Below are 22,600 nucleotides of genomic sequence, written 5' to 3'. Positions count from 1 at the left end.
ATAGGTTTGGAGCAGTTGACAAGCTAGAACATGAGCAACCCAAGGTCGGACTCAGTTTGTGGTTGGGGTCGGTCACCCTTGAAGGTGAAGGACCCAAGGTTGGAACCACGAGCCTCCACCATCAACCTGTTTTTCACCCCTTTTTACCAACAGTTTGCAAGCCTAAACCATCTGTAAGGGTCAGTTTGCAAGCCACTCAGCCGTGATATAGTAGAAGTGTGAATCAACATGCAAGAGAAGCAGTCTGTAGAGGAGCCCACGGGCATTTCTAATAGAGCTCGGCTAGAAGTTCTAGAGGATCACACCAACAAGATTACTTCAATTCTTGATGGTGTCACCAACAACTTAGCTGAGCTGCATGTGGCCATGGAGACCTCTAACAAGGATAACCAGAGGGTCATGGAGAACATAAGGAGAGAGACGAACACCACATTAGAGCGGCTAGAGAGGAGACTAGCCGAGAACCGTCCTGAGACACCACCTCATGGGGGCGAGGCCTATGCTGATGGACTGGAAGCTAGTGTAACCGAGTCCATGCATGCGTCGCCAAGGCAAGGTTTGAGGCATGGTGGCCATGTAGAGAACCGTCAAGGTTACCATGAGAGGTGGATTCCGAATGCTGCCTTTGAGAGAGAGTAGTCGTTGGCTAGCTATCGGGCTAGGAGCCCTAGTGTTCAGCATGAGCACCAGGAATTTGAGCACGAGCAAGACTATGAGGAGCCTTACCAGCATGAACAACCAGGGCCATGGAGAAGACAGCATGGTCGTGGCTACCGTGGGCCACAATTTGAGAGGGACGACTATGAAGATAGAAGAGGAAACCGGCATCAGGATTGGGGACCCAAGCGTCCTAAGGTCGACTTCCCAAAGTATAGCAGTGGTGACCCCTATGAGTGGTTGGACAAGGCCCATCACTACTTTCTGACATATGACATCCCACGCCATGAGAGGGTGTCCATACCTGCTTTTACCTTGAAGGCAAGGCTGGAAAATTGTGGCGTTGGATAAGAGACCAGTACGACAAAGATCATATGAGGCTGGATTGGACAAGGAAAATGGTGGCGTTGGATAAGGGACCAGTACGACAAGGATCATACGAGGCTGGGTTGGACAGCCTTTAAGAAGGAGCTCCTCAGTCAGTTCGGGCCATCACCAGTTGTCAATCACCATGGGCAGCTAGCCAAGCTAAGGCAAGAGGGCAAGGTCCAGCACTATATAGAGGAGTTCAGGCATTTATAGATCATGGTTAGGGGCTGGTCGGAGGAAACCTTGATAGGCACATTCATTGATGGTTTGACCTTGGCTTGCCAAGGAAATCAAACTTAGACAGCCCACAAGGCTACCCGAGATGATGAAGATGGCTGAAATTCTTGAGGAGAGCCATTCTAGTGAGCGGCGCCCAACCAAAGACATGGGGAGCAAGTCTTTCAAGACTGTGCAAACCAAGGTCTCTTGGAAGGGAAGGGACACATCAGCCACCACCTCCAAACCGAGACCGGAGATCAAGAAGCTATCCAGTGAAGAGGTGCAAGAGCGCATCAAGAAGGGACTGTGTTTTAAGTGCGGAGACAAATGGGGCCCCGGTCACAAGTGCAAGGCAGCTTAGGCCTTGTTTATGTTTAAGGACGAGTCAAGTGATGATGAGTCTGAAAGTAGCCAAGAGGAACCCAGCCAAGAGGAAGAAACCGAGGAAACCGAATCTGGTGGCACACCAGATGAGGCTGAGCTATCATTGAATGCCATGGCTGGCATTTCTAAACCCACGTCCATGAGGTTGATGGCATGGGTGGGCAAGCATGAAGTGACTTTGCTAGTGGATAGCGGCTCCACACACAACTTCATTAATTCCAGCATTGTGGGCAAGGTTGGACTTAAGCCGAGGCCTATTCCCCCATTTGAAGTAAAGGTGGCAAGTGGAGAAAAGTTGCAATGTGAGGCCCTCATCTGTGAAGTGAAGATGAATGTTCAGGGGGTCCGTATTATGGCAGACTTGCATGTGCTGCCCTTGGTCGGCCTTGACTTAGTCTTGGGGAATGCTTGGCTGAAGAGCCTTGACAAGGTCGTCCATGACTATCACAACATGACTATGGAGTTTAAACTTGGCTCCAAGAAGCGACTGTGGACAGCCATTGCCAGTAAGGAGATCAAGCCATGCGAAGCTATTATGTTTGAGAAGCTTTGCAAAGGCGGGGCACATTGCTTCGCCATCATGGTGGCCAAAGAGGATGTAATGAGACAAGTCGAAAACAAGGGTCAGGAGGGCACCCATGATGATTTAGAGCTACTGCCTGAGGAAGTCAAGCCAGTCTTAGCAGCCCACAGGGGGGGTACTCGAGGTGCTCACTGCATTTCCACCTCCTAGAGAGTTTGATCACAGAATTCGACTAATGGATGAAACCAAGCCGATCAACATGCCACCCTATAGATACGCCCACTTCCAAAAGGGAGAGATTGAACGGCAGGTAGATGAGATGCTGAAGAGTGGCCTAATCCGCCCTAGTACCAGTCCCTTTTCTTCACCGGTGCTATTGGTGAGGAAGAAGGATGGCACATGGAGGTTCTGTACGGACTATAGGGCCTTGAATGAAGCCACGGTCAAGGACAGATTTCCAATCCCCATTGTCGATGAGATGTTAGATGAGCTGCATGGGGCTACTGTGTTCTCGAAGTTAGATTTAAGGGCCGGCTACCATCAGATTCGAATGAATGAGGAAGACATCCATAAGACAGCCTTTAGGACTCACTCAGGCCATTATGAATACCTGGTGATGCCTTTCGGTTTGTGCAATGCTCCATCAACGTTTTAGGCTGCAATGAATAGCATCTTCAAGCCACTACTTCAGAAGTTTGTGCTTGTCTTCTTCGATGACATTTTGGTCTATTCTAAGACCATCGAAGAGCATAAGCAACACTTGGAGAAGGTGCTAACAATTCTGGAGGAGCATCATTTCTTTATCAAAGCCACCAAGTGTGCCTTCATGGAGAAGGAGTTGGAGTACTTAGGCCTCTTTATCTCAGGAGATGGTGTCAAAGTTGATCACAGAAAGATAGAGGCCATGGTGGATTGGCCTCTACCCAAGGACATCTCAGCCTTGAGAGGATTTCTGGGGCTCACGGGTTATTACAGGAGGTTTGTCAAAGGCTATAGGCTCATAGCCAAGCCACTCACAGCAATGCTCAAGAAGGACAGTTTCGAGTGGACAACCGAGGCTAGGGAAGCCTTTGAAGAACTAAAGCAAGCCATGACCAAGACACCTGTGTTGGCACTTCCCAATTTTGAGAGATCGTTTGAAGTTTATACAGATGCAAGTGGCGAAGGCATCGGGGCTGTGTTGGTCCAAGACCGAAGGCCTTTGGCCTTCATTTCCAAGGCACTCGGGCCTATGAAGAAAGCATGGAGTACCTATGCCCGAGAGCTATTGGCAGTGGTGCATGCTGTCAAGGTGTGGCGCCCATACCTCTTGGGACGCAAGTTTACCATCATCACAGACCATCAGGCCTTAAGGCATCTATTGCAGTAGAAAATTGTCACCCCAGAACAACAAAAGTTCCTTGTCAAGTTGCTAGGCTTTGAGTATGACATAGTCTATCAACCGGGCAAGGAAAATAAGGTGGCTGATGCCTTAAGTCGTAGGGAAGGCAGCCAATTACTTGAGGTAGTGGGAGATGACGAGGAGTCATCAAACTTGGCACTAAGCAGGGCAGAATGGCGAGTATGGGACAAGATCAGAGAGGCTACCAGAGTGGATGCAAGGGCACTTGAGATCATTGAGCTCTTGGATGCCCAAGGGCAAGGGGTTGTAAACTACAAAATGAGAGACGGTCTTATCTTCTACAAGAACTATGTTTATGTGTCGAACGTTCCCAATCTCAGGAAGGAGATCCTAGATCACTTCCATAACAGCAAGGAAGGTGGTCATTCTGGATGGTTGAGAACATACATCCAATTGAAGCATTTCTTCCATTGGGAAGGAATCAAGGGTGATGTCAAGAGACTTGTGGCCAGCTGTGACATCTGTCAAAAGGCCAAGTGTCAGAAGCGGGACTTCTCCAACCATTGCCAATTCCAAACATAATTTGGGAGGACTTGGCTATGGATTTCATAGAGGGACTACCCATTAGTGTAGGGCATGAAGTGATTCTGGTGGTAGTAGACCGACTAAGCAAGTATGCCCACTTTATCCCTCTATATCACCCTTATACAGCCAAATCAGTGGCTAAAGCCTTTGTCAACAACATTACTAAGCTGCATGGGTTTCCAAGGACCATAGTATCAGATCAGGACAAGGTCTTTATGAGTTCATTTTGGAGGCAGCTATTTGAATTACAAGTCAGCAAGCTTAAGACGAGTTCCTCCTGTCACCCACAAACGGATGGCCAATCTGAGGTGGTCAATAGGACTTTGGAACAATATTTGAGGTGCTTCTGTCATGAAGAGCAAAGGAGATGGGCAGATTACCTTCCATGGGCAGAATTTTGGTATAACACCTCTTATCACTCTTCTATTGAGAAAAGCCCTTTTGAAGTCGTATATGGCAGACCACCACCACTCTTGGTCAGCTATGAAAAGGGCTCAGCCAGTAATAATGAAGTAGAGTAAGAGCTGATTGATAGGGACGAGGTATTGGCCAAAGTTAAAAGAGAGCTCAAGAAGACCCAAACTCGAATGAATAAGTATCATGATCAGGGACGGCGTGCTGTGTCCTTCAAAGTAGGCGACTATGTCTATTTGAAGCTTAGGCAATTCGGGCAGAAGACCATGAGGAAAACTGCGAGTGCAAAGCTGAACCAGAAGTTCAATGGGCCTTATAGAGTGTTGGAGAAACTGGGCAGTGTTGCATACAAGCTTCAGCTTCCACCAACTTCACAATTGCACCCTGTATTCCACGTTTCCTTACTCAAGAAGAAGGTTGGAGATCCGAGTCTCATTGGGGAGGAGTTACCCACAGTGGATCAAGAGGGAAGGATCCTTATGAAGCCAAAGGAAGTGCTTGGATATAGGCTGCATCGAAGGGGCCAAGGGAGACTAAGGGTGTGGCAAGCATTAATCTTGTGGGAAGGATTATCAAAGGACGAGGCAACTTGGGAGGACTATGATGGGCTGGAGAAGAAGTATCCCCAATTGATCCTTGAGGGCAAGGATATGCTAAAAGGGAAGGGGAATGTCAAAACCCCAAGGCAGGAGGCCACGGGCCATGCCTTGACCAGCACCAGCCCATGCCAGGACAGCATGCCAGCAGCACTGTTGGCGTCGCTTGATTGCCCACAGACCGAGCCCTTGGTGAATGCTAGACCACGGTCACCCTCCATCAGGCAGCGAACAGTTGGCGCGCGCACGCAAGCGAGGTTGTCACACCACACTCAGCGCACGGCTAGACTGCACGCACACCTAGTGCATCATGGGCCGTGCCTAGGCACAAGGCCCATGCATGGCCTAGGCACCCGCGCAGCGCACGCTTGCACACCCACCTTGAAATTGACGGTGTGGCTGCCCAACAGGCCCACGCATGCTGGCATGCCACTCAACGCCCTGGTCTTGACCAGGGCCTTACTGCTCAACGCCTTGGTCTTGATCAGTGCCATGCTGATCAACACCCTGGCTTTGGCCAGGGTCTTGCTAACCAACGCCCAGGCACCACAGCCTGGGCCATGCAGACCAACGCCCAGGCCCCACTAGAATCTCGCCCACCATCAGCCACTGATCAACCATACGAACTCAGCCAACACCACCCATAACCATCACGGTCAAGCAAGTGGCAGCCAACATCGGTCATTGAGGAGCAAGAAGGGGCGAGGCAGCTTGGTGTCTAGGATCTCGACCAAGGACCCTATCAGTCTTGTGGTCGTCTTCGTGGGTGGAGGGAGCAAACTAAGTGGGTCTTTGTGGATTTCAAGTGGGCGTCTTCGTGGGAGGAGAAAAGGCAGAGGTTTTTGGCATTCTCTGATTGAGAACGAAATGTGGTGAAGACGAAGAGCATTCGAGGACATAGTCAAACTCGCACAAGAAATAAGTGAAAATAATACCGAACAGGAAATAAGTGAAAACAATATAGGGATTAGAGGCGAGTTGGGTCATTTTGGAAAGGGAGCACAGAACTTTAAATTTTACGGTTGCAGATAATTATATTATGTTTTGCAAACGAAGCAAAGATAAAAGGTTGTAGAAAAGATGTTATTTTGCATCTTGGATGGGGTTGAGAGTCTCCAGCATAAAATCTCAGCTTTCACATTGAAAATGCATTTTCAAGGGATAAATCATGAAGTAGCAAGCGAAGTGCTGCAAAATACAAAGGACGTCACAGCTGAGTTTTTTTATCTTCCACTAGAAGATAAGAACGGGTATTCAATGCCATCGGATGACATACAAGGTTACAGAGATGCTTATGTGGTTTCTGAAGAGCAGACACTTGATTGGTCTGATGCACTTATTCTCGTCATTTATCCAACCCAACTGAAGGATTCTAAAATTTGAAAACTAAAATTATCCCACAAATGCAGGGAAGCCATTGAGATGTACTCGAGTGAAGTCATAACCTTTTTTTGGAAAACAATAAGCCCTTTTAACTTTTACGATCCAACCATGAACCCTTTCTTGCCTATTTGGAATTACAATTCTAATTTTGGGATTCGTCCTCCTCACATTGGTGCTCTGCCATACTTGCCTCTTCATGTCAGTGGAGAAGTACCTCCAAAGACTTCACATGATTTTGATATCTTTCGGTGCAGAGGAAGTTTTTAAATAGCGAGATGATCAGTGAAGTTTTTAGCTAAATAAAGTTGACACTGATGAAGAATAAAAAGAGAAAGAAGTCCCACAGATGATGGCTTTTCTCCACCACGAAGATGCATTAAATTTTTTTTTTTAATTGGCCATGTCAGCAGATTCCCCGGCGGTTCCCCACTACCCGTTGTACGTAGCAGAACTGTTTATTTAATTATTAAGAAAGTATTTTTTATTAAAGTTATGACTCTTTTTAAAAAATATTTAAGGGTATAAAAAATGTATGAAAATAAAAGATGAAAAAAAGACATTTTGCTTTATCGGTGACAACTCTCGAACTACACCCTCATTAAACTGTAACGATTTAGGCTTTATTTGGTTACATAGATAAAATGAGAAAAAATTTATGAATAGTAGTGAGATAATTTGTAAATGATAATAAAATTATATGAATTAAAATGTTTTATAGAATTTTTAAAAATGAGAAAGAAAAAATTGAATAAAAATATTATAAAGTTAAAATATTATTATAATTTAATTATTTAATATTATTTTTATTTTAAAATTTAAAAAAAGATTAAACTATTTTTTATTTTTTTATAAGTTTGAAAAAATTATAATGATTAAATAATAATTAATTATATGAAAAAATTTAAAATTTAAAAGTATTTTTATTTAAATGATATTTAGATATTAAAATGAGATTGGTTGAGACCATCTGTAAAACTAAACACTCTTAATCTATCTTTAATATCAAGATCTTAAAATTCACGTATAGTTTATAAATTTTCATTTTTTAAAAATTAGTAATAAAAATAGTGATAGAAGGAAAACGGCATGCCGGGAATCGAATCCGGGTCACTACATATGATACAACTATTTAATATCTGTATATTGTAAAACTCAAGTAAATTTTATAAATTTTAATTTTCTAAGATCAGAATTGGCAACATATATAATAAACAAAATTCAAAAACTATTATAACTATTGATCCAAATTCTAGATAATTACATCTAACGAGTGAATCATCCCAGATTACAAGACAGGACCACAACTGCTATTCAAAAAAAAAAAAAAAAAATGTATTATTCTTCAGACATTCCCACTTGCATCATTAAAACTCTACCAGCAAGATAGAAATATGTTGTTTTCATTACTTTTGGGAAAACCAATTACCATCATTAACACTCGTAATATTGCCGTATCCAAAATCTCTTTTATGTACTAATTTTAGTATCATGAGGCAGCTTCTTCTGGATTCAGAAAGTTGTGATATTCCAGCTCTGTCATCTCTCCTCCATTCTCTGAGTCAAATTGACATCGATAGAAGCTGCATGCATATACATATAATTACACATCACAAATTCAAGTTTCAAGAAATTTCCACCAAGTGTAAATCAGTACATGATGTCTCTGGGAATGAAAAGAAACATGATTCCAAAGCTAAAATTCTAGCTAGCTATATTCAAAAGACTAATCAAAGAAGATTTTTTAGAGTAATATGAATCAACCTAGCTAATTACAGCTAATATTTTGCAGCTTATAAGGAATCCTTTGTCAAGAGTCTAATGCAAAAGCGAACATGTATTGCTCTAAGCTATAACGTTGCAAATCGTACAATTAAGGCATTGTTTGGATAAAAGCACAGCATCTTATCTAATCATTATTATTTTTTCAAATTTTCAAACAAAATACAATAAACAATTCAATTTTTTCAAATCTCAAAACAAATATAATTTTAAAAGATAATATTCTAACAATATTTTATTCAACTTTCATCTTATTTCATTTCTTCTCATCTCAATTTAGTATCCAAACCTCAATCCCCTAAGTGATATACCAATTACTAAGCGACCACCACACAATACAGTTAACAGAAAATGAGTTATTCTTCTTAAAGGCCACCTTAAATGGTAGTCTGTGTCCAATAATATGAATAACTTTTCCAAATTGAATATGAACTGAGTGTTTTATTTATATTACCCTTACCTTCCATCCATGCCAAGAACTGCAATTGTATTCTTTTGGTGACCAAAACCAGCGATGTATTGAGTATCCCCAGGCAAATGAAACTGGGCAAACGACCGCTGTGAGGCAAAATACTTAGGCAACAGTCCTGCACGTGCAACTTAATTTAGATTCAGAGCCCCAAAAAATACAAAAGACAAACATACTTCGTTGAGTGGCAAAAGAAAAATATTCACACATACGGCCATCATCTAAACCCTCTTTCAAAGGTTTCAGGTCAGCTATCTATCCATTTCTCCACAAGAAGCAATAATGAGAGGGAAATAAATAAAGCAAAAGGTTGTTTTAACAGACATCTGGCCTTAAGAGCAAATGGAACGGAAGATATAACAAGAAAATAAACGCCATGGGTCCTCTCCAACCGACTTGAGTCACTTCAGAAAAATCTCATTGACCTCAATTAAGTTAGTACTTCGGTGGTCACTAATTATCATCAACCATCAAAACAGAAGTTTTCTCAGTACTTTACATGGCATTTAAAACTATATATTTTTTCTTGCCCATGTTGTCATTCATGAAGTACCATCTATATAGACCTTTTTAAGGGCTTCACTTCGTTGAAAAACATTAACACTAAAGTACTTATTTATACATATCAACGCGGACATTCCCGGACACAACCTAGTTTGTAATAATGAAATATTACTGTTAAATATACCAACAGCACAAGTATATCAAGGAGGGAAGAAAGTTTTTGCCTTGAATGAAAGAGAGAGGTGAGCTTAATTTTGTAACAGCAACATCCGCATCAGATGCATTTTGTGGTTCGTCACCTCCTTCCAATCCTGGATTGACTTTAAGATTGAAAACATGCACAGTTCCCTTGTCACTTGTGACTGCTAACCACTGGGCAGTTGAAGAAAATGCCAAACTGTAGATATCTGCTTGATCTGTGCCTCTCCTTACCTACATTCAATATCCAATTAATGTCCTAAGCTAAGCACTTTGAACACAGAAATACAGCACCAATACGAAAAATAGCAATAGAAAAATTTAAACTGTCAAGGGAGGTAAGCAAACCTCCACAAGCAAAATGTCAGAATCCATATGTTACAGTGGTTTACTGTAAGTGCCAAGTATTCATCATCCGAAAGCAAAGAATACACAAATTTAATCTTTCAAATTAGTTCAAATGAACCTAATAAAAATGATTAATGCATGATTTGTATAAGTCCCAAATAGACAAATCTCTGTTGTCTATTTGAGATTTATAGCTTGCATTACTCAATAAACGCAAAGACGATTTTTGAAATGGAAAGTAATATGGAACATTAGTAACTTCAAATGCGAACTTCAAAGTATTTAAGCGCTTTCCTCTGTAACAATCAATAGTGCCCCTAACAGCTAAACCTAAACTCATACGAACGCATATCGTATTTCAGATCAAATATTCAGATCAAATATTTGCAGTTTTAATAATTGTAATAAGGGGATAATTACTCTGATCACAGCAAATGTCTATCGAAGGAATCTCCTTTCACAGAGCATGTATAAAGTCATGAATCTCACAATCATCACCACCAAACTCTAACTCGAGCATCGAAATTCATAATGCATGAAGACCTCGAAACTCTTAACTCATAAGCACAAACCTCTTGAAGTAGTGTTGCATCGAGGGTACTGAAAATCCGGACAAGAGTCCCCTTACTGCTCGCCGTCGCGAGAAACAGCCCATCCTGGCTGAGCTCCAAGCACGCGATTTTGGAGTCATGCGCCATGATGAACTTGGTCCTCTTGGCCGCGTAGTGCTCGACCCTAACCTGGCCATTGCGCAACCCGATGCAGGCAAGGACTAACGACCCGTCCAACTGTGAGACCGCGCAGAGGCCCTCAGGGTTTGCGATGGTCTCCAATTGGTGGACCAACCTTAAGTGATTGAAAGTATACACGTAGATCTTATGCTCCAAAACGACGACGATACGGTCATAGCGGAGGCGGATGGAGCGGACTTCGGAGCGGAAAGAGATCTCAGAGGCCCAGTAGGACTGTCGCTCGTCCCAGAAAATGACCTTGTGGAGAGGAAACTTGGAGTGGGGCCCACCGCCTACAAGGGCCAGGATGCTGCTTCGTAAGTGCATCTGGACAGCGGCGAAGCCGCCGTCCTTGAATTCACGGCTGAAGAGCTCGCGGAAAGGGTCGCAGCTGAAGACTCTGAACCCGTGGCTCGTACCAGCCGCGAAGAACCTATGGTCCATGAAGAACGACAGGTGAACCAGCGTCTGCGGATCAGACGACCGCGAAATAGAAAACGGCTTCTGGATGTCAAGGTTAGGGTTAGGGTCGGGGTGGCAGGGTTCCAATGGCTGGCGATGCATGGAGGAATTGGAGTCGGAGAAGCGCGGAGAAGAATTAACTATGTAAAGGGGCCAGGGAGAGGGAGAGGACTCACAGGAGGCAGAGCTAGTAGGCATGGTAGAGGAGAAGAATGATGATAACTCTGGAGGGAAGTAAGTATATATGGAGGGTAAAGACGAACGGAGATGATGTTCATCGAAAGTGTTTTGGAAACGAACAAAAACTCTGGGAAATCTACTCCTGATCGGACTATGACAGAGACTCCTACCCAATCTATTAACTCTTGACTGCTTACGTTCCTGAAGCAAATTTGTCTCGGCGGGAATCCAACGGCAATTTGACTTTCTTTTTCTTTATTCTATTTTTTAAAGACAAATACTATATATTTAATAAGATTAGATAAAAATAAATTTATAAATAAATGTAATTTAATATAGTAAATCATATTATAAAATTAATTTTATTATACAATAAATCTAATAGATTATATAAAATTATATTAGTTTATAAATTTATTTTTGAGTAATATATTTATGTTTATAGCCATTTATCTTTTCGTAATATTCTATTTTAAATATATCCTCTTAATATTTTTATATAATATTTTAAGGAATATTATCACTTTATTTTTTCTTTTTTTTTTTTATTTGATAATTCTTAAAAAAGAAAATTAAACCCAATTGGAGCTTTTTGGATAAAGTATTTGGAGGTCTGACCAAACACTTCACAAATATATGTACTCATCTTTAGTTCAAAATATTTATTTCATGTCATGTCCAATAAATAAAGGAGGAAATACAAAACCTCACTGCATCCCTCAAATGCATCTTGATGCAATCTATTTGCTTTCCACTTGACCCAAAAAACTTACAATAACTGAAATGTTTTCTGTCTCTACCATGAAAATAACAACCTGATTCAGATTAATGCACAGCAAATAAATCATGGAAACAAAGCCTCAACGCATCCTTCAAATGCATCATGAAACAGTCGTTTCTTCTCCAATGACAAGAAAAGCGGTTGTTCTAATTATTGATGGGAAGCCGGAAAACAAATCTCTTCCAGCAAGAAGATGTTTGGAGAATGAAATAGGGTAAAAAAATATGTAAATAGTAGTGAAATAGTTTATGAATAATAATAAAATAAATTGAATTAAAATATTTTAGTAGGTTTTAAAAAATAAGAAAGAAAAAATTGAATAAAAATATTATAAAATTAAAATATTGTTAAAATGTTATTTTTTAATATTAATTTATCTTAAAATTTGAAAAATTTATATGATTTTTCATATATTTTATATTTTATTTGAAAGTTTTAAAAAATTATAATTATTAAATAAAAAAGTTGAAGGATTCTCAACACCTGCGTTGGTGATAACACAATCGTTTTCTCTCACCCTGTTTTCTCTATAGGAAAAATCCTCCTACCACCGTTTTAGTATAACCACCACCCCTCCAGGCAAAGGGTGGGCTCCACCCTCCCTCCCAGTATATGGCCTTCATTGAACCCATCCATAATTTTTTTTTCTCATTTTTCTAGAGTTTTTCGCCTATAACTCCGAAATATGCCAATTTGTTGCTCACAGACTACTAAAGACCGACATGCACCCCATTATCAGATTCTCCAACCGCCAATCTGTTAGACGGTAAAAGAAAACTAATTAAAAGAGTGGCGTGTGTGTCTCACGTACAACTCATACTACGTGTGAGATTCAAGCGACACCGCACCGGGGAGGTATATTGCCACCACACGCGGCGCTATCAGGATCAGTGGCTTTAGATCTATTAGATCCAACCTTTAATTTTCTGTCATTGGGGGCACATGACCTACATGCACCTTCACAACTAGTGATGGTCTTTCGTTGGCGATTCAACTCATTTTCCGATTGCTAATTTTGTATGTTTCTATTTTCTCTAACTAAGAATCAAGATAAAGTGGTTGTGGGAGTCTACTTTAGCCAGTCCAATCCAGTAAAATGTAACACCCATTTTACTACGGCTTCTAGCTGTACTTATAATCTGTTTAGCAGACTATGTTAAAATTACTTCAAGTGGCTTCCTCTGATAAGAAATAGGTGAGAGCCAAACTTTTGGCTCCAAATCCCTCTTTTTTATTTTCACTTGTGTTTTATTTGTTGTTTTTGAATGATTATTAGAGACTCTCACCTTATTAAATCTTGTATCTTGAAACTCATTAGTTTATCTATAATATGCTTCTTGCTTAGAGAAAAAATAAATAAAAAAAGTTGAAAATTTGAACTAAAAAGTGTTTATATTTTAATAATGTTTAGAAATAAAATTTTAAGTTGAGATAGATGCTTTCTATTCCCAAACAACCTCTAATTAATGTCTTAATTGGATCCATTAACTTGCTGACAAAGAACTTCAATTAATACTTCTGAAATAAAAACATCCCTTTATTTTCCCTCGTCAAATCCATGCTTTTTTTGTTTTTGTTTTTGTAACATGCTAAAAAATAGTTGCCCCTTGCCCCTAGCTTTGGTTCGCTGTAACAATATTGACTTTAGAATCAACTTCCAACAACATTGACTAATTATTAGATAATCGCAAAGAAAATGTATATATATATATATATAAAGTGATACTTTGCTTATATCACAAAATAACATATTATAATTCCAAAACTACTTAATAATTACTCAACAATATCATAAAAGTGTCACTTTTAAAGGACAATGGAGCATCTCTGGAAACATAGAAAGAAATCTACTGGGCTCTTAGGTGTTTTGAGGTCTGCAAGAAGATGGAGGTTCTGTCACAGACCCATAAGGATGAGAAATGTTACGTCCATAAAAAGATTTCATAGAAGTAAATTTACAAATTAATATAATTGCATATAATATATTAAATTTAATTTACAATCTAACGTATCACTTCATACTACATCAGTTTATAAATTTACCTTTATAAAATTTCTTTGTGGCTAAACATTTATCCAGAAGGATAGCCTATGTAACTCAAAGCCGTGGCCCGTGTCATATTTTTCTGCTTTCTACATTCTTTTCCTGCACATTTTAGCTTGCTTGACTGTGAAACTTCAGCTCATCCAAATAACCCAAAACACCATTTCTGATTTGATCGCTAAATTACTGCCCCCCCATTCTACAGCACAAGAAAATGTTGGCTGGTAGGCATCAACCATCTTTTTTAGTACAGAATTGAATTCCAAGACGACAGACCAACTAAAGCGTATTACTTTAGTTAACTAACACGGGCCATAAAGAGAGTGACTTCTAGTGAGATAATTTAGCTGCAACAGACTCAAGTAAATAACTAATTGTGTGGGAATGCATCCATCAAAGTTCACAGCTTATAGATACTCACTTCCTCGTGAAAGTAGCTACTTCAAATATTTCACATCAAATGAGTATCTATACTGTTCCAGCCACGAATAAAATTGAAATTGAAAGCTAGAACTTTTACGTTCTTTCCGTCCATCATCTTGTCAAATGATCAAGATCCAAACCATCTGGGTGTGTATGTATGTATATAAATTTCTTCCTTTTTGAGAAAAGTAAGAAATTTTTTCATCTTCCTTCTGCACAAAGAATGGTCGTTAGTGTTAACAACTTGCACTGGTTCCAAGGCATCAGATGAGGGGGGAAAAGAGATAAAAAGAGAAGGAAAATAAAAAATAAAAAAAAGGATCACAGGTGGGATACTTTGTGCAACCATGTCTCTTGCCTATGCCAACGGAAACAGAGTTTGGTGGCTGGACAAACAGATTCCAGATGCAACTGAATATGGCACATTATCCTTATCATATCTACTTCTGGCATACTTTACACGGTCAAATTAGAACTTGGGAGAAATATGTGGAGAGAACAATACTCTCATCATTTCCCACTTGAACCTCCCTCCTGACAAAATAAGTTTATTGTTGAACTTCATTCATATAACTTTAAGTAAAACAGAAGAAGAAAACGTTAATAATCCCCTTGAACTAAACCGTAAAATAGTAGCTTTTTCAACAGACTATAATAGTGCAGCTGGAAAGAGACTTCCTTTTAAATCAATTATATGAGCTTCCATTGTCTTCTAATTAAAACTTGGATGGATAGAGCAGTGGAAATGTTGAATTTTACAATTCATACCATGGGGGGTGAATGCGAATCAAGTTCCCAACTTCAAGGTCAACATCACCACTAACCCTAGGATGAAAAATAATTGTTGTTTTCCTTCCTCCATTTACCATTGTTCTAGGGCTCCCTGACTGCATGGGGGTCTGCAAAACAGGCATGCACCATCAGCTATCATTTAACAGGCATTTGAAGGAAGAATCTCTTATTTCTAATTCACATCTACGGCCAGCACTGAGTAACCTTCTTCATATCATTGTTTTAAAGAATGTAAACCTAGCAAGGATGGTCGAGAATGTTGATTTTGCAAAAATGAAGTATTACTTCCATGTCATCAAGAATAGTTCTATGCACCAGAACATAAAAATCCAGATTTAAAGTGATCTGTAAATATGTAAGGTTGTAGCATTGCGTTGAACATAAAAATTTATAATTTGGGAATATTTTCATTAAAAAATAAGGAAAGAATCTTTCAATTACTACCCTCTTGGACTGAAGTGGTAGCCACAAGTAGGGGTTGCATGAGAAAGGTTTTGCAAAAAGAAAAAGTACCTCCATGTTCTTGACAAAAGAGCATTGGCAAACCGTCATCTTTGCATCCAAGCATCTTGCAAGGATCTTAACAACAATGCAGCTTGCTTCGTCTGACGAGATATCGACGAATAACAAATGTTAAGCAACATGAAATACAGAAGAACAAAGTTCTTATTTGTTAATGACTGGACTCATGGTTTTCATGAGTAAACATGCTTTTCAGTCAAAAAAAATTACAGTCACAAGCCCTACCATTTGTACCAGATCCAGTCTGCAACTTCTTCAAGAAAATCACATCTCTTTCTTTTTCACTCTGCATGAGCTGCTGCAACTTCCCAAACAAGCCAATTCTGAAGAATTTGGCACACACTCAGTTCACTCCTACAACCATCTACACCATGTAATATATATGGTGAGATATGTTATACCAAATTTTTGCCTATTATTTACCCTGATGGTTTAGGCACTGCAACAAGGGCCCCTTCCTCATTTAAAAAAGTAGCACCTAAAGCTGCTTGAAACCTGTCTGTCATAGTTTGCCGTTTCATATCTGGGATATTAACCTCAAGTTTTTGATCTCTGGCCTGCTTTAGCATATAACCAATAATACATGTTGTATATAGTATTAACAAGAAAGGAAGGGGGTGAAGGGGAGGACTGTGAGTAGAGACAACAAGTACCTCGTCCTCACTAGATGATCCACTATCCATAGATTCAGGGGAGTCCTCACTGTCAACAGTTCTATCTCCCAGCGAAGAGGGATTTCTCTTTGTAACAATCTGTACCTCTTTACCTCTGGTATTACTACACTGCTAACTTATTTAAAAAATTTTAGAAATTAAAAATTTTTTTTAAAAAAAAACCTTGCTTAATTGTTGCAGATACCAGTTTAACTGGGAATAAATAGCCAGATGAGAAAAAGAACAAAAAGTTCTGGCTCAAATAACCGACCTTTGCTGAAACTCCTTTCTGCACAACAGCCCTATCCTGAAGGCCATCTAAAAGATCAGACATTGATTGCTCAATGCCTCCATGCCCAAGAGCTCCTACTTCAGCACACACAACCTCTGACTGAATTTCGTTCTCTCTTTGATAATCTTCAACAACCCCAGCAATTGAATGTTCTTCAGATCTAGGCTCAATGGTTTCCAATCTTTCGGATGCTTCATGATCCTTGAGTGACACATATTTTTCATCATTAGAGATAGAGGGACAAGAGAGTCCTCCCTCACGTGACTGGAACCGGAATGAGAATTTTCGCTTAGCCTTGCATCTCATGCCTGCAACAGTTGATTCTCAAGTTGACCATATAGAACCAGGTTCTCATCCTAAACATAATTTAAAATCATCCACAAATTCCATGCAGAGCTGCATCACATATCAGGTCTGATAGAAAGTTGATCACACCACTAACAAATCCACAGTTGGTACACAATCTACAACAAGTCTAAGACATGTACATGGTTTAGCATCAGGATATACTATGGAGCATATATGAACCTAATTCCCATTATTCCCTGTGAGAAGTAATTAAACAAAGAGCATATTACACATTTCCTTTCAGTTGTAATTCTGATCACTATTTTATTTTAATGAGCAACACTTTTAAGACAGGTTCCTACTCTTAATAAAGTGGACAATACATGCGATGAATCCACAGAATGATCATTTATCCAAAATTAAGGAACATGTATGGAGTATGAATTTAAAAGATAATGAAGGTTGAAAAGCACCTTATAAAAGACAAACATATGGCATATGTAAGGTTAACAAAAAGATGTTCCATGGCAATGACCATTTTACTTCTCCCATAGTTTGATATGTACCAGAAAACTCAATCTGAAGATAAGTACTAAATACGTAAGATAGGCATATGATAGACATCAGTGACAAGAAATCATAAAAGAGAGAAAAATCACCTTTTTGGGGTTTGTTTGCAACGGGGTAGGCATAATGGGATGATGAACCTGGAGCATTCTTATTCAACCATATTAGTGCATCAGCTTCTTTGCTTATATTGGACCATGTATGTGCCTCATCTTGCTTCCCCCTTCCAAAGCTGTGGTTATCATCTTCATGCCACTTTTTAGTGCCAGAGGTAGCAGAAATTTTTAAAGGCACGATGTTTTCCTTTCCAAACAGATTACAAAAGAACATTACTGTCTTGCAACAATAACAAAAGAGATGAGAGACCACACATCCGTGGTATAAACATAAAATAAGTAGGTGCAAATGGTGAATAGCAACACAACAAGAAGCAAAAAGCTAGACCTAAATCCTCTTATATTGTACCTCATCATCAGAGATCTTTTCCTCATTATCGAACAGAGGCATTTCAACATCATCTTCTTGAGAGACATTTGTTTCCTTCTGATTAAACCAATAACACCATACAACTACTTTTATATAGCAATTGGGTATAAAGATTAACGATAACACAAATTTCTAAAGACTCGTGCCTTGTCAGATAAATGGCTAGTTTTCCTTCCACCATCCAATTCAAGGGCACGATGGGCACCTGCATTAGAGACTGGTTTTTCAAAGGTCTACTTGACAATTAATAACAAAACGCCTGAAAAAGAAATGAAAATGTGCCAACACTCATGAATGAGCTTTTTCAAACAAATAAAAGAAAAAAATTTATACCTTTCAGTAGATCCAGCCGTAATGGAAGTTGCAATTCTTCCTACCAAAGTATAAAATTATAGTTACAATTTGATCATAGGGCATTAAAAGGAAATCACATCGAGCGTGTAAGGAGAACATTTATCCAGTGTAAAATTGATCGGTGAGCCGAAACGCTGTTACATTGAACAATCATAAAATTGCCAGAAGTCATTTAATTTTCAAACCGAAATTCTCCATTCAAATTTGAAACGACGTCCAAACAAGCCGCAAGTAAAACGTCGACAGCATACACGCATATGCATGTGCATATGTGCATAACATATACATATATAGATATTTATGTATATATTGATAGGTGGATAAAAGCATAAAAAGTAGCACACCGTAGACTAAAAAAAAAAGAGTAGAGAGTAGCATACCGACCTTTATATCCGACTGCCGATACTCACAAGTTTCAGGAAAATCAGCATCGAGATCTTCATCTTCTGCAAAATTATAATAAAAATGCCGACCCATAAAACATCACGCAGCATAAATTGGAGAGAAAAATATAAATACAGTAAAATGTAAGCATGAAATAGTGAGAAGCACCGGAAATGCTCTGGTCAGAGTCTGAATTGTCCTGGTGGGGGGAAAAAAAGGGAATCAGAAAGTAGACAAAGGATGGTTTTATTCGGTGAAATGGAGCAACGTTAGAGAGCGAACGAATAGATTCATCGAGGGTTTTTACCCGGAAAACGTTTTGTCGCCGCATCTAGTGTCCGAATGACTTGAAGCGTATGGCTTTAAATTTTTATCATCTCTATGGCTTTTATTGACGATCATATTAGTTAATATTTCATATTTTAATTGAATTTTGATTTAAATGATATATTTATTAAACTGTTTAAAATGTTTCATATTAGTTGAATTAAAAATGATGAAATTCATGATGAATAAAAATATTATTTTAAGTTTACCCACAATATTATGTAAAGAAATTTACATTTTACACACAAGATTAGCACACGATTAATTGAGGATTGGATGTAATCGGGCGTTATGGCAATTAACTAAGGCACCTTATTAGCAATGGACACATCGCGGAGGAGTTTATTTGCAAACATTAGTAATTAATTAGTAGGATATTAAAAACCTCTTCAATAATTAAATAAATTGTGGGGGTGATTATAATAATATTATTATTACAGACTCCACGGTTAGTCCCTCTTCATCGCAGAGAAACATCGGAGACGCCGGAGGGAGAGGCTACTTTTAGCTGTGTGGAGGCCGGTTTATTCGTTTATTCCGGATTGGTTTAATTTTTATTCGAGTCCCTTCGAAAATATGGTAATCCATCTTCTTTTATCTTACCTTTGAAACGGACAACATTGTCCGAGTCCTCTAGACGTGGCTAAATCATTTTCCTTTGACAAATACCGGAATTCCAAGGCTTAGATTGATAACTCTGGCTGTCTGTCTGTCTGTCTGTCATTTCAGTTGGTGAACTAAAAATGTATTAGTTTCTATCAAAGGCATCGAGGGAATGGAGAGAATAAAAATGATGACTGTTCTCACCATATGTTTGTTTAAAGGTGTGTTAGAAATAAATTTCCCCACTAAGAGTGAGTTTGGAAGTTGTGGTGGGCTAGGAGGGGGTCCAGTTCAAATGTATTTGCTGTGTGGTTAACCGGTCGAGGTCAGGAGATGAATCTCCCTCCAGGCTCCATAGGCGGAATGGATTAAGTTCAATGGGTGGAGGGCAAAGATGGGATGCTGTAATAGAGGTGGGGAAAGATGGGTGTGCAAACGAGGCTAGGGTACGAACTCGGATGATGGATCCCTTAGCGAAGGCTGATTTAATTGGAAAAATAAGTTATCATAGGTAATTTAGGCCTCCTTCAAATACATAAGTTCGGGAATAAATTTTACTTATACCTTTAATCTATTCATAGGGTCATGCCACTTAAATGATACATGTAACTTCTCTACAAGATCAATTCGTAACAAAAGGATAAACATGCTAATAGATAAGTATGATACTTATTAACAACCCGTATTCGAGAGATAAAGATGAATTAAACTATTGACGAGAAAATCCTCTTGTGAACAAATTCCTTCTTATTTTTTTTTTCATAAGATTCAGAATATTGGCCAAGTTGATGATTACTGCTAACAACTTCATCCAGCGATGTGATGATAGATGACGACTAGTAATTATCATATATATGAGACAAGAATTTTACTTGGAAAGAGGAAAGATTTGAGTTAATTATTCTTTTCAATCTTTGCAGTTAGCCCTGCAAGAATAACCATTGAAAAACAACGGAATACTGCATAAACTTGAAGCCCTTCAACTTGAAAACTGATGGGAAAACATAAATAAAAACTCAGAGAGAACGACCCAATAACATAAGTCCTAGAGCACCACCCCAACAGTTTACTCATTACTGTTGCTTTTGCATGGCAAGGACCTTCGACCAAGCTGGCCTCGCTGTGATATCGGCTATCCACGCACTGACATGGGGGCGGGAATCAAAGAGCTTCTTAATCTCAGTGCCCATCAAGTAATTTATGTTGGGCAGGTGGTGCAGATCTACCAAGGTGAAGCTTTCACATCCCAGGTACTTCGACTTAGCCAGTCGACTCTCATAAACATCAAGGACCTTAGCCAGCTTAGCTTCGTTCTCCTCCACAACTGCTTTATCCGTAGCCATGCCATACACTGGCTTGACTGCCAGCTCCCAGGTAAGCTTCGAACTTACCGGGTCAAATTGGTGGGCCTCCACCTCCATCCACACCCCTATGATTGCTTTCTTCTTAGAGTCTCCGCATACCAAGTGGGTCCCCTTCTCAGCATACTCGTTGGCAACGTACTTTGTAATTGCCCTTGATTCTGCAGAAAAAAAGAGTCCATTAATCGTGACAATAACACTAATTGCATTCATGCAGTAAAAGTATTAGGTAATCTCTGCCGGTTGCATATCATGAACTTTACCAAAGAGTTTTAAATCTCCATGTTCAAAGCCTGGGACTTGACCAAACGGCTGCATCCACAACAATAAATTAGATTCAGCAGAATTAATATAGAAGTGATAACAATAATTCATTCAGACCATTGATCGAGTAACATTTAATAGCTTCCTTTTCCTTACATTGATGGACAGGAAGGACTCCTTCTTATGTTCCCCAGCTCTCATGTCTACCGGAACAAACTCAAATTCAACCTCTTTCTCATAAAGTGTAGCCAGAACTCGAGCCGAAGCTGTTGAGAAAGGGCTTCCATGTACTCTGATGGCCGCCATGATTGTGGATGGTGTTCTGTGATCGAGAAATAAGAAGCCAAGGAAGAGGGGGCTATGATCAGGAGAGAGTTGATGCCGGCATGTATATTATGGAGTTAGACTGAGCCTCACATCGACTATATAATGCTCTATTGCATGGTACGGGTCAGCAGATTACTTCAACCACATTTTTAACCACATTGCTTCGATATTTCTGGTATTTTATTTTTCCCCCTATCTTTACGTGCATGATTGATTAAAAAAATAACAGTTGTGATTATCTTAGTACAAGTTGACATATGGCAGCAGACAATCCCAAGCACCCCGGATCCCAAAGTGACTTGGTCGTCTTTTAATTTGGTTGAAACTGAACTCGCAATGTTCGCAGGCTCACAGGGACACTTTTTGTGGTGGAAAAGTAGACTTCCCTACATTATACAAGTCTCGAAGCGATCTGTTTTGATCTTATTCATTGCATTCTTATTTGAGAAATTATATATAGAAACACCACACACTTTTGCTTAATATGTAATTTATCATTTTTTTTTTCTATCTTAATGTTTAAATATGTATGTGTTTAAATAGAATGATAAAAAAATAAAAAAATTACATATTGGATCATAGATATGTGTGATACAAGACTTTTTTTATACACATCTAACGCACCATTAACATTAATAATACGATTGTATTAATATTTGAACTTTTTAATAAAATTATGAATTGCATAAATGTTGCATTTCTTTTAAAAAGAAAATGAAAGTCCACCGTTTTAAAAATAATTTTTTCATATAAATTTCATATTCATTCACTTTTTTTATAAAAAAATACATTACACTTACACATTTTATGATTGTAAATATCATCTCTTTTCAAAATTAGTGAATTCAACTGAATCTGGCAATAATATTGATATTAAAATTTGTTCTTATTTTTGTTCAAATTTTAAAATCAATTTGAATCGTGATGAGAATTGCAAGTTTGGAATCTCAAGGGTTGATTTCGTACCTAACACACAGATGGCGCAATCG

General features: G+C 39.1%; 3 protein-coding genes across 10 annotated transcripts; all 3 read right to left on the bottom strand.

Annotated features, from left to right (window-relative positions):
• Positions 1–9,398: 9,398 nt before the first annotated feature.
• Positions 9,399–11,298, bottom strand: LOC122317108 (autophagy-related protein 18a-like). The gene is made up of 2 exons (XM_043134029.1): positions 10,343–11,298; positions 9,399–9,656 (listed from the first exon to the last, which is right to left on the bottom strand). The coding sequence occupies exons 1-2, from the start codon at positions 11,159–11,161 to the stop codon at positions 9,399–9,401; spliced, it is 1,077 nt and encodes a 358-aa protein (XP_042989963.1). The 5' UTR covers positions 11,162–11,298.
• A 2,885-nt stretch (positions 11,299–14,183) lies between these two features.
• On the bottom strand, positions 14,184–19,104 carry LOC122317150. 8 transcript variants are annotated; one of them, XM_043134093.1, is made up of 14 exons: positions 19,037–19,104; positions 18,898–18,928; positions 18,730–18,791; positions 18,325–18,364; positions 18,138–18,196; positions 17,971–18,048; positions 17,598–17,808; positions 16,630–16,958; positions 16,129–16,490; positions 15,931–16,028; positions 15,697–15,788; positions 15,160–15,290; positions 14,728–14,925; positions 14,184–14,603 (listed from the first exon to the last, which is right to left on the bottom strand). In XM_043134093.1, the coding sequence occupies exons 1-13, from the start codon at positions 19,058–19,060 to the stop codon at positions 14,856–14,858; spliced, it is 1,587 nt and encodes a 528-aa protein (XP_042990027.1). In that variant the 5' UTR covers positions 19,061–19,104; the 3' UTR covers positions 14,184–14,603; positions 14,728–14,855. The 8 variants fall into 8 exon arrangements, with proteins under 8 accessions (XP_042990027.1, XP_042990026.1, XP_042990028.1 ...); XM_043134092.1 differs by having other exon boundaries at positions 16,129–16,262; positions 16,359–16,487; positions 18,898–19,098; XM_043134094.1 differs by having other exon boundaries at positions 16,129–16,262; positions 16,359–16,457; positions 18,898–19,098.
• Positions 19,105–20,531: 1,427 nt separating this feature from the next.
• LOC122315298 (glutathione S-transferase-like) lies at positions 20,532–21,702 on the bottom strand. The gene is made up of 3 exons (XM_043131130.1): positions 21,441–21,702; positions 21,284–21,332; positions 20,532–21,181 (listed from the first exon to the last, which is right to left on the bottom strand). Exons 1-3 carry the CDS (start codon positions 21,588–21,590, stop codon positions 20,733–20,735), a joined length of 648 nt encoding a protein of 215 aa, XP_042987064.1. The 5' UTR covers positions 21,591–21,702; the 3' UTR covers positions 20,532–20,732.
• Positions 21,703–22,600: the final 898 nt, after the last annotated feature.

Source organism: Carya illinoinensis, chromosome 7, assembly GCF_018687715.1.
Source record: "Carya illinoinensis cultivar Pawnee chromosome 7, C.illinoinensisPawnee_v1, whole genome shotgun sequence".
Taxonomy (NCBI): Eukaryota; Viridiplantae; Streptophyta; class Magnoliopsida; order Fagales; family Juglandaceae; genus Carya; species Carya illinoinensis.
This window is presented reverse-complemented; position numbering and strand designations above follow the sequence as displayed.

Bases quoted from the DNA above. Each gene is read 5' to 3' on its own strand.
- LOC122317150 (XM_043134088.1), bottom strand. From the start codon at position 19,060: ATGCGGCGACAAAACGTTTTCCGGGTAAAAACCCTCGATGAATCTATT. The intron at 16,959-17,597 runs GTGATTTTTCTC...CAACTGTTGCAG, and splicing joins TGCAAACAAACCCCAAAAAG to GCATGAGATGCAAGGCTAAG. The intron at 16,491-16,629 runs GTCGGTTATTTG...TAAATAAGTTAG, and splicing joins AGAAAGGAGTTTCAGCAAAG to CAGTGTAGTAATACCAGAGG.
- LOC122315298 (XM_043131130.1), bottom strand. From the start codon at position 21,590: ATGGCGGCCATCAGAGTACATGGAAGCCCTTTCTCAACAGCTTCGGCT. The intron at 21,333-21,440 runs GTAAGGAAAAGG...TTGTGGATGCAG, and splicing joins AGTCCTTCCTGTCCATCAAT to CCGTTTGGTCAAGTCCCAGG. The intron at 21,182-21,283 runs GTAAAGTTCATG...TTTTTTCTGCAG, and splicing joins TGGAGATTTAAAACTCTTTG to AATCAAGGGCAATTACAAAG.
- LOC122317108 (XM_043134029.1), bottom strand. From the start codon at position 11,161: ATGCCTACTAGCTCTGCCTCCTGTGAGTCCTCTCCCTCTCCCTGGCCC. The intron at 9,657-10,342 runs GTTTGTGCTTAT...TATTGAATGTAG, and splicing joins ATGCAACACTACTTCAAGAG to GTAAGGAGAGGCACAGATCA.